The following is an 11,989-nucleotide window of genomic DNA, read 5'->3' as shown; positions in this document are numbered from 1 at the left end:
ATCTTTGTCTTCATATGGAAGTAAGAGAGTCTTGAATGATCTGGAGAGGCTGGCTGCAAAATATGGTAGTTATTTACAATTGTGGAGCCTACACCCAACCCCAGTGTATCACTCACACACACACTGCTTTTCCACATATAGCACATTCTCACAAACACTAGGCAACAAATGATGATGACTTTACATGCCTTCAAAGCATACCTCCCATCCACCATAGATTTATTTATGCTGTATGTCAGGATAAATCCCAGTCTGTTCAGTCTGTAAATTAAGACCTGGGTCAGTCTGCTGACCATTGATGGTGGTCCGGATCTCCCAGTAAGTACAGTGCCGCTATTCCTGGGTGGCCCTTACAGTTGCTTTGAATGGGGCTTGGTGTATAAAGCACAGTCGCATGAAGATACTGTGAGGGGAGCAGGGGGGTTGATACACCAGAGACATGGTATTAATGATATGAAACGCAATCTCTCTGATTCTTAACATAACATATGTAACTGATATTGTGCAGCTTTGAATAAATGATTATACATGTGCAGCAAAAAAATATTAACATTCTCAATCATCTTTCAAAATAAAGCTCTATAGCTAAAATCTGACACACGACACTATGCTGACAAAGAAATGTCAAGTGTAAGTGTCCTAGCATTTCATCCTAATAGCCTGTGACATACAAAGTCATTTGCAGATGCAAACGGGGGATAAAAAGCATCACAGTGCTGCCTTTGTGTGACATCTGTGACAGTAATTAAAGTCTTCATCGCCCAGGCTGTCTTTCCTTATTCCACGCCTCCTCATGCCTCTGTGTTGGGCTGACATAACAAATCAAAGACTGGAGGGGACATATAAACTCAAAGAAAATATTGATATTTAAATAGAGTTAACATGCTGGTGATCTGTGGTGCAAGAACAGATTGAAATCCAACATGGTGAAAATATGAAATATGAAAATGGTCATATTCAGCATGAGATATTGTCCTGCTTCTGACAGGAAAATATTGTTTATAGTGCTATAAAGATCATATCAAGGCACCACTGTGGCTCAATTATGCCATGTCCTTGAATTCTTCCACAGATCTTTGAAAACCACATCCTTTTCCAGTGATACGGGGGACATTAATCCACATTCCAGTTTTACAGGATGGAGTTTGAAGTGATTAGTCTTTTCACACATCCTTTTACAGGAATCAGCCTCAGAGAAATGAGACTGGAGATCTGCATAGTTTGTTGACCACATCCCCAGGGACAGTCGAAAAAGCTGGCACAGCTGAGTGTGCCTTACCACAAAACTCAGCGGGGTTTGAAAGGAGGGATCAAACTGTGACACACACGCATCAATGTCGCGTGTGTCTCTGGAGTTGACGTCCTCTGCGTAACACTCAGACAACCACAGTTTAACCAACACATGCCCAGGCAAACACACATAGGAGCAGCGCAGTCATGGTTAGAACAGATTTTGATGTGTCTGTCATCACTTCAGTGAGAGAAAGAATCACAAAGTGAAACGGCTCATATATGTCTGGGATAGGCTGGATCAAACCAGAACCAGTGTGTTATGAGTGGCAGGGATTTCTGAAATGAGCACATGCTGGGTTGTCATTCTGTAAAATCGGGCAGGATAATTCTATTCTATAACTTCGTTCCTCAAATGGCCACATGAGGATGGCTCCAAGATCAATCCCAAGTGACGACCTCCAGAGCTGAATGAATCCCATGTGAAAGTGTCAAAAGCTGCACTTTTTCTCACAGTCTGGAGACACTGACTCCAAAAGCAAGTCAGTCCCAGTCGACAAAATTTTATAGCAGAAATAAACATGTTTACAACCTGGTACAAAAATGCCTTTAATCTTTGTTGGTCTCAAGTTGCTTGTGACAATTGTGTGTGTGTGAAGCGGCTAATAATTCTCTTGTTTTAATTATCTTATGACTTGCTTCTTAGACTGCCTGCTACTTAGATTAACCAGGAGTTTAGGCAGACTCTGACGCTGCAAACATGGCGACGGTCACAGCCTCCCACAAGGACTCACTCTCCATAGAGCTCTATGTGAAGTCCACCAGAAATAAACACGCAGTTCTAACTTGTGCACGAGTTAGTGAGAAGTGGGTGCTTTCTCAGGTTGCCTAAGCTACAACAAAATTTGGGAAATGTATGAAATGGTCCATCTGTGTTTACATTTATTTTTGTGAGGCTATGAATACAACTAAGAAAAATGTCAATGTGTAAGACATTAGATAAAAAACAGAACAATAAGTGCACTGAGTCTTTTTAATGAATATAACAGCATTCCATGTTTCCCCTCCACAACTTGTATATTTGCTATCTGAAAAACACTACATCTTTTAACAGTGCATGTCCATAAACAATCTCTTTATATGCGTGTGCTACCCCCACAATGTGAATATGCACTAGTCCTAGAAAAAAGTGTCTATCAACAACAAAATGCAGTTCTTTTCAGGAGGTCAATAGCATGCTATAATGCAAACAAAAATAAATGTCATATTGCATACTCTGAAGTAATATTTTCACATTGTATCATACAGTTACAGTACAATGTCTATGAAATATCTGTGAAAAAAGTATACAATCCTTTTTTTTCCATTCATGTAAATTATAAAAATAATTGTCTGTGTACATATATTCAAAATGTCCAGTGGTTTGCATAATAGTTTGATTGGATCAGTGTCTCTGGTCTTCATCACTATAGGCCTGTGAAAGAGACAAAAACATCAGTCTCCTAGAAACCAAAATCAGACACATTTAACCGCTAATAAGAATAATAACCGAGGCAATTACTATGAAACAGCCATTTAATATTTGAACATGTCATAGACAAACATGAGGTGGAAAATGAGGCCTGCTGCTGCCCAGTGGAGGTTCCAGTGACCATATTTCACAACATAGAGGAGTTCTGGGAGAGCTGTGAGCTTTGCGTTTGGTTGCCATGGAAATACTCTGGCCTCTCTGATAGCCAAGCAGCAGCAGCAGCAGCCGTGCTCTCAGATCTCCCTCCAGACTGGCACACTGACACTGGGAACTGTGGGCACCTCCGGAACCACAAGAAGAGGAACCGCAGACGACCTCAAACCAGACAGACTTTCTCTTTCTCCCAAATGTTGATGCTGTGAGTTGACGCTGTCTGCTGCATGTAAACTCAGAACCCAAGTGACTTAATGGAACTGGGCAACAGTGTTCCCGTCTCCACACACAGGCAGCCTCCACACCAATCACATTTCAGAGCCACTGTGCCCTCCATTTAGCCTGTGACGGTAATTGAATGGACCATAAATGAAGGTGGAGGCTTGTACAGTTAAGTCACCCATTCGTAGCTATTTGGGTAACATACTGTGGCTTTCAAATGAGGTCATTGATAGACACCGAGGCTCTCTTGGTGTGAGGCAGTGCCTTACAATAGCACAAAACTTAGCATGGCTGACTTTTGGTGCTTCAGCTAACTGTTCAGAATCTCACCTGAAAACACGGATCTCTTATTGGCATCTCGTGAACCACCTGTGGAAAGAAAGAGGAAACAAAAATTAGAAATGTGTAGCTTAACAATTAGTAAAATATAAACTGCCATGAGATCTTTAACACTGGCACACTGTTTTTACAATGTCTGGCCCAAGACACAAAGACTCACAATTAGGTTAAACACCACATTTTCACACTTCAGGTATAGTATCGTATGATATGGTAGATACCTAAAACCATCACTGCCCTTAAATCAGGCGTATTGGAATGTATAATATACCGACTGTAATATGGTGAATTCCTTTCCCTGTGGAAATGTGGAACAACGTTTTTAGACATGATTAAGTGAGAAAAAGGACTTTCATCTGCGCTGCGGTATGTGTGGCCAACCCGTTGTGGAAGTTTATAGAATAACAGGAAACTCCTTATTATTTAGCTCTCAGACACATCCGCTATGATGCAGAGAAGGCGGTGAATTAGACTAATGACACAAACACTGTATTCATGGACACACATGAGCACACAAACATATGGACAGACATTTATTTATCTTGCTTGAAGACACTCAGCATTATATGTTGTTGATTTTATGTAATTTGGAAAAACTAAATATGTAAGTAGTCAACAGAAGAGTTCTGGCAACATTATTTGGACCCGTTTTCTTTTAAAATGTTACGGCACAAAGTGGGTGTTCAGTATGATCAAAAAATTACCCTGGAAAACACAAAAAGATCTGATTAGGAGGACAAAAGCGCTCACTGAAAAACAATTGTAAAGTCTTACCCTGACTAATACAATCACTCACACGCAGACACACATGAGAGTACAATCCAGATTTGAGTGAACAGTCCTGTGGGGCCTCTCTCACGCCAGAAAGTGCTTTGTCACGTCTTGTGGCTGTTGAGTCTCCTTTTCTCTGTCGGTCTCTCTCCTCTGTCTGAGCCACGTCTAATTCAATATGTGGTTCATATCCTCACTCAACATGCCATTAACCATTGCCAAGGCTCAGAGCAGGACCCCAGGGGCTATTAGGAAAAATGTATCCATTTATTGTGCAAGATACACATTTGGCAAAACAACGACCCTCCAGAGGAACTTGTCTGAAGGCTTATATTTCCATGTGACAACCATTCGCCTGCTTGATCTTTTGTTTGACTGGAATTCTTGTTGCATAACGTCAGTGAAAGCTGTCTGTTCGAGTCACACATGCACTTCATTTCAGTTTGAGTAGCTGATGATGATGCTTTGTTTGCTGAGAAAACAGGGCTAAGTTAATTTGAGAACATACATGCCACATATCCTTTTTTGGACTTATTCATAAATTAAGTTTAGAGTTTGTGTTTTTAGTATATATAGACATATAGACACAGGACCTAAACAGGACAACACCGGCCTGTCAGAGTGGTAGCTTGTCTGTATTTCTATCCAACACATTGGTCCAGGGAAAGAGGTGTTGACAGACTACCATGAAATTTGTGTTTGAAATTTGATTAGGTCATAATTTCCCTTGGACACACATGTTTTTAAACATAGTTCCCTTCATTCATACATTTACACCACAAGTCAGACCAGTCACAACAATTATTCACCACCAGCACTGCCAAAATGCCAACACCTTCTTAGGGGAGAGCTAGAGTGTGCCAAATCAGGTAAATGGGACAGATGGCAGCCATCCCTACTGTCCTGTTGGAAGAGCTCTTGTGAGATTTTTACATTAGTACTGCAGGCCCCAGTTGGTCCCTTTGCCTTCCAGATACTATTCATCAGCTTTTAGAATTTGGCTTACTTGAGAGTCACTCTGGATGTTTCCACTATATTGATTGTTCTATTTATCTGGTTTAAAAAAGTCCACCCAGGCCCCATCCATAGCTATAAAATGGCTTCAGATATCTCTCAGGAACCTACTCAAAATTCACAGATGTTGTGCTGAATACACTTCTCATCACACAACAACTTGGACATCTGCCATCATCCAGGCTCTCTCTGCCATGTCCCACTTCCTCACTATGATGTAAAAACAAGCATCTTTCACCATGGCCACCATGACCTCCTTGAGTCTGTAGCAGATGACTACATAAACAAGTGTTTTCCACACAACATCTCATGATTTAGTAATGCTATCAGTTAGCCTTATTTGTCCTTATTGGTTTAGAAGGACACATTTATGTTCCCTTGGAGATAAACCCTGTTGGTTTTGGAGACTGTATGACATTTCTGTCACCATCAGAACAGGTGTTTCCCTTTGAGAGGTCTAATTGGTGGGGCTCTAAGAATAGCAAAGATGTTTGCAAACCTTAAACTACTCTTTCTGCACATGTACGTAATGTTTTGTTAAATCTGAAGCAGCTACAGTAGTAAATTCTTACCCGAGTCTCAAAGGATCTGAGAACTTTAGCCACATGTTAACCTGTGTTAAGACAGCATAAATCTGACAGGATCTTAGTGGATCTCAGTGAATTGAGAAGTACTTAGTTTCACTCTGGCGAGCCTCCGGCTATAAGACCATACTGCCACATACATTATTCTGATTTATGGACGAGAACATTCAAGGAGGTCTGATCTAACTCTGTCTGTTCAGCCAGAGTTATATGCTGCACTGAATACTAGCCAGAACCGTTGCTACGACTGGATTTACGATGTTCAAGCAAGGACCGTTCATGTCTATCGACTGGACCTTGACAGAGATGTATCTACATGATGCCAGGAAAGGAAATCTTACATGACAACATCTCTCTCCTTAAAGAACCCCTCCAGGATTTCACCCAACGATGAAATATGGAAATTTTCATGTGGCAGGCCTTGTGCTCCATCTCACAATTTTACAAGAAATTCTTTTCTATTGCCACATTAAAGTAGAAGTAATTCACTGCGGTAAAGTGGCATTACAGTAATGAAATGAACCTCACATCTCAAAAAAAAAAAAAACATGTGGGAAGGTAAAAACATTAAGAGAGGCAGGTTTGTGAACGGAGAAGCTTTGATGGACTCCCAGCATAGGAACTAAACTGGGAATGTTTATCTCCCTCCTGTGACGGGAACCTGAATCGGCAGCAGATAAACAACCAAATGTCTAAAAAAAGGAACAAAAGGAAGGAAGACCTGGATAGATCACTCACTCTTATCCTGTTCAGGAGGTTCCAGGATGTCACTGTCTGTGTCACTGGGAATATGCCAGGGTTGTCTGATGGCCTGTAACTGCTGGTAAAACTCATCCTAAGATGGAAAATAGAGAACACAGATGATAACTTATACAGTAAGAAGGACAACAACTTAACCAGCTTGTCCATTCAGCTGTCTGTAGCCCAACATGTTGTATAATGTGCATGTCACATTCAAGGTACTGAATTCATTAAAAACACGCACACAAAGATAGATGTTCCCTCTGTCCTGTTCATAGCTCTAATGGTACCTTGACAGAAAGTTGCAATAGTCAGTAAAAAGGACCTTAAAGGACTCATCATCATTCATTCAGAAGACACAGTGTTACAAAAACTGTGCTTTATGTCTAACCAGCAATGAGTAAAGACGTCCATCTGCTTTTCTTTTTACCATCATTTAAACAACTTGCTTAGATGTGCTAATTTTAGTGTAAAAAGGCTTCATACATGGTGCCAGGTGGTCTCAATAAAAGCCAACCGGGTGCGCTGGTGTTTTGGATAATGTCACTGTAGGTGTCAACTGGCGTAACTGTCAAAGAGTACACAAAGGGACTGTAAAATTCCTGCCCACCATTAATAAAGCTTTCAAAAAAAGTCTCATATTTAACAGCGCTGCTGTTAAGTACATCATGAAAGGAGTATAAGAAAGCAAAGTTCCCCTTTTATGCCAGACTCATTTTTCCACAGTGAAATGACATCCTACTGTACAGACCTCCACGATCCTACACTAAACCCCACACGAAGTATAAGTGTGTGTGTGTGATATTGTGTGCTCTGGTGCTCTTTAATTTAAAAGGGTCTCATGTTCTATACCCAGCTTTATTTCTTGGACAGTCAGCACATAAGTTAACGCTCACCATACTAAAACATTACAGTGAAACAGGAGTTATTTTCAGGTCAGCGACCCAAATTTTATGACAGTTTTATCCAATGTTTTACACAGTGTGGTTATACTGAATCTGTTTCATTAGATAAAATTCACATGTAGAACATAATGCTGTATGTAGAGCTCAACATTAGATCATTGTCGTGAAATGGTTTGATTTGCCTGGGTTCAATGGGAAGATCTTTTCCACAGGGGTTAACTTTCTGTTACATATAATGCAACAACAGTTAGCTTAGCTTCATCTAGAGGCCGTAACAGCAGAATATATACAAAAAAAATATGTGTAAAACTATATAAAACCCTGTAAAAACCTTTACTTCTACACAATTCAAATAGAGATTTCTCAAACACGATACTGTATATTGTGTTAATTAAGGTTCTCTAGAGGCAGGAAGGCACAGCTTATACCCATGGATAGAGCACAAGGCAGCCCTTTTTTAGCTTGTTTCCAGGTTTTATCCTAAAATAAGCTTAGCTGCAGCTTTGCTTAACTGGCGGAGACCAAAAACAGATACCACTAATCCTCACATTATCCCAAATTTCATTCCTAAGCATCATTGTGTGTTTCAGTGTGAGGTCATACCTCAGATAGATAGGCCCGTAGGCTGGCACCAAGGCTGTCTGTAGTGCTTAGTCCTGGAGGGGTGAGCAGCGGTCGGGGATGTGTCGGCTGACTCGTGGGCGTCACAGGGCGGCTCCGCGACCTCCTGAAGGTCACCTCTTTATGAGATCCAGGGTTAAAACTGGAGCGTGTCAGTAAACTATTTGGGGTTATGGGCCTGCTGGGTGTTCTGGGGGTTTGAGTCCTGCTCCCTGGGTTGCTGGGAGATTGAGTCCGACCCATGATCAGTGAGGTGGACTTGGGGCTAAGCAGCGGCAGGCCCACGCCACAGGACTTGCCCGTGAGGCTGCCGGCTGGAGACTGGGGCCTGGAGATGAGGCTGGGGAGAGGCAATGTGTCGGGTAGTGTTCGGTGGCGCAGAGGGGAGTGAAGTAGACTGCTGTGTGGATTATTGGAGCTGCGAGTGGTCATCTTTCCTACTTCTGCCAGCTTGGCCAGGTCCTTTTCAACCTCTGGAGAAAGAATTGACAAAATAAAATGAACATCAAAATTTAAACACGTCGTTTGTACTGGGACTTCCAAGATTTCAAATTACGTATAGTCAAGATTATTTTGACTATTATTCAGGCGCCCTGCTGTGAGCCTGCTAACTGATGATTCACAAAATTTACTGAGCATTAAAGTGGGCGAGACTGCCTGGTTTAATCCTTCTTCTGGGCAATGATGACAATATTTATAGACCTTGTAAACTGTGGTGAATCCAGTTTCCTCTGTCAGACAAAGTCCCACGTTAATACACCGTTTACACCATATTTTTTTTTCCTCCACGTTTCTGACAAAAACACATTTGTTTTCTGTGCTGGTAGTCTGAAAAACATTTCTGTTTGTAAAAGAAGTGACACTGCCAACTTCTGGGATCAACATCTGGGTCATTTTTTCCATGTTTTATGCGTTTTGTTCCAAACTCTTGGCAATGGCTATTCAACAAACCAGTCTGGGAGTTATCATTGGAGAGGCATAATTTCAGGAATGACTCATCAGGCGCGAGTATTTCTGGAAAGCTGTATATGTGTGACGTTACAAAAATAACAAAAGGAAGCATGACAAGTATTTCACAAACCTTGACTTCCTTGTTTTTGAGCTTTGCTCCTAAACAAACAACATTTTTTCCATGCAGGAATACCAAACATGTGCTGCTACTTACTGACAAATATCCATTTAGTATGCAAAGCAGAAAACGACTGCAATACCAGCCTGCATCCAGCTCTTTGGAAGTTTGTTTGAAATGTGTTCCAGACTGTGTTGTATAGCATCCTTTGGGAATCATATAATTATTTGACATGTGATTGCTGTTTCTGTGTTCCATCTTTACAGTGAGATGGAACGCAGAACGCTCACTGCTTAGTGTCTTTCCAACATTCTGTCTGTGTTGCTTTAACCCTAACACGTTCTCCACATGCGATATTCCTAAATAACAAGAAAGAAAAATAAGCTACAGCTTGGTCTTTAAGATTTGCAAGAAAATTTACTCTGTAAGCTGTTCAGGGCCTGATTACATCAGACTTTGGCATCGGTTAGTCTGCTGTAACAGTAAAGAACCACTATAAGACCAAAAAACCGAACCAGCAAATACGTCTGGATGGCAGTGAAATAAACAAGAAAGTCCTTTCCACCCACACCAGCATGTCCACTGTGAGCAGTGTTATTATTATATGGTGCTGTAAACAGGATACATTCATTAGTACACAGTTCCCGTAAAGCCGATATTTCTGTCTCAAGTTAATTACCAGTATAATCATAAACACCACGTGTTTTGTTGTTAAAATCTTCCTCCGCTCTGTAAGTGCTTGCTTCACTTTTGATTTTATTGTAAACCGATTGCTTCCCCTCTGACTTCCAGTCCTTTCAGAGTAGCAGTTCTATTTTGAAATTCTGCACAGCTGACTGTGTTAAACACACAAACACTCCAAGCTATCACACAGACACTGATATAAAACGACAGCTCCGAGACATGAAAGACATGACATCCAAATCCAGATGGTATGAAGCTTTGATAGGTTTGGATCCAAAAAATTGAAGTAATAAGAACAGGAAAAAAAGAAAATGAGACGGAGAAAATAAGACAAGAAGAAACAGAAACAGATCTAATCTATTAAAGTCTTTGATCAAGAAGCAGTTGCACATGGTGAAAGAGTACACGGCCTCAGCACGCTATACAACCATCCAGAGCTCATGCAAGCTTTATTGGTACCTCCTCTGAAAATAAACAAGCGTGCTAATGACATATCATTTGTCTGCAGGCTTACAGCTACATACAGTGTCTGCCTAAAGAGATTAAAATATCACCAATTGTCCTTGGATAGATGAAATCAAATACAAATATGGGCAGAAATACAAATTCAGTGTTGAACTTCATTACCACTTCAGTGCAGACAGAAAAAAAATGTATCTAAAAGTAAAAAGTTGGCACCAAATCCTGGAAAGATTCATATTTCCTTTCACTTTGACGAGATATTTCTGGCTCTCTATCAGGAAACTTTTCTTTTATGTGAGCAAAAGTCTATTTATCGCCAATGCAGTGAGCTCATTTCTTTATTGTGGAAGAAGAATGATTTACATATATTTTAAAACAAGTGCATACTTAAGTGAAACTATGTTCTAACCCAAAACACAGACGAGTGATTATATAGCCATTTAATTGGGGTAACAATGTAAAATGAAAAGTGAGGCTCTGGCTCATAATGTGGAAAGTATTAGCAGCTAATAAAGGCTTGAAAGGCTGGAATTAGCTTGTTGAACAGCTTCATTGAAACGCCTGGTGGGGGTCCTCAGCCTGAGTAACCCGGCGTAACACAACTAGAAATCAATGCCATGTGAAGACCTCTGGGTTGAAAGAGTTAGCGTGTTATAAACACAAATAGTGCTATTTTAGTGCTTCCAATAAGAGACAACATGCTGTTAATGCTGATGTGCAGATGAGCCTGGCAGATAAAATAATCCACACTGGTGCACACTTTCTTTCTTTAAGGCCAATGTCCCCTAACATTTGATTATCTTCATTGTGTACTTGTTATGCAGCGGTTCCAACAGGTTTTCTGTACACCATGCTGTACATGTCAATATAAATATAACTGTGAAGTGGCCTGTAGTAAAGGTCACAGCAGCTGGGACCACTGCTGGCCAACAGATTTACATGTATTAGTGGAGCCAGTATGCTTGAAGTAACTCGTTACACAGTGTGACGCTGTCAAATGGAGTGGGAGGACATGTATAAACAAACAAGTGTGTGACTATGATGTTAAATGGCGCCATTCCCTCTGGCATCCATTCCAAACTTTCATCTGTTTCATAATGCATACTTGATCTTCTTCACGACAACAAAAGCAGTCTCTGAGTCACCCAGACGTCACATATATCAAAGATGAGCGTTGGACTACATTAACAATAATCATTTCCAAATCATTTCCACACACAAAAAACTCTTTTTATACTTTCAGTCAAAATGGCTCAGCAGAGCCAGAGAGCATTATTGATTGAACCTGCTGACCACGGGCTAAGATGAATTCCCGGCATGTGGAAATTATTTTAATTAGTTTTTCTATTTAGTCTCAACACGTTTTAGAGGAAAGATTAGTTTTTAATTAACCAAGAAAATCCTGTGGCCAAAAGCAACACATTCTTTGGCTGGGCTCTCCCCCTTCCCATTCCTCAAGTGCTATCTAAACCCCAGTTTCATTCAAGTAATTCAAAGTGTGTGTGTGTGTGTGTGTGTGTGTGTGTGTGTGTGTGTGAGCAGTGTAGACTGTGCTTTGTATGAAGAGAAAGTGTTTGATCTGACTTATTTTAAAATTCATCATTAAAGCCACAAGACAAAGTCACACACTGCGGCACAGACATATTAAACACACAAACGTACA

General features: G+C 40.7%; 1 protein-coding gene across 1 annotated transcript in view; it reads right to left on the bottom strand.

The window, feature by feature from the left end:
* Nucleotides 1-2,382: 2,382 nt before the first annotated feature.
* c20h8orf34 (chromosome 20 C8orf34 homolog) overlaps nucleotides 2,383-11,989 on the bottom strand; it is a 49,809-nt gene continuing 40,202 nt past the window's right edge. Inside the window, exons 12-15 of the mRNA XM_028433232.1 lie at nucleotides 8,094-8,584; nucleotides 6,583-6,679; nucleotides 3,467-3,505; nucleotides 2,383-2,704 (exon numbers count right to left, since the gene is read on the bottom strand). Coding sequence (XP_028289033.1) covers nucleotides 2,697-2,704; nucleotides 3,467-3,505; nucleotides 6,583-6,679; nucleotides 8,094-8,584 — 635 coding nt within the window. The 3' untranslated portion in view covers nucleotides 2,383-2,696. The remainder of the gene's footprint in view (nucleotides 2,705-3,466; nucleotides 3,506-6,582; nucleotides 6,680-8,093; nucleotides 8,585-11,989) is intronic.

Source organism: Parambassis ranga, chromosome 20 (genome assembly GCF_900634625.1).
Source record: "Parambassis ranga chromosome 20, fParRan2.1, whole genome shotgun sequence".
Classification (NCBI taxonomy): Eukaryota; Metazoa; Chordata; class Actinopteri; family Ambassidae; genus Parambassis; species Parambassis ranga.
The sequence above is the reverse complement of the archived record's forward strand: the minus strand, read 5'-3'. Positions and strand labels throughout refer to the sequence as shown.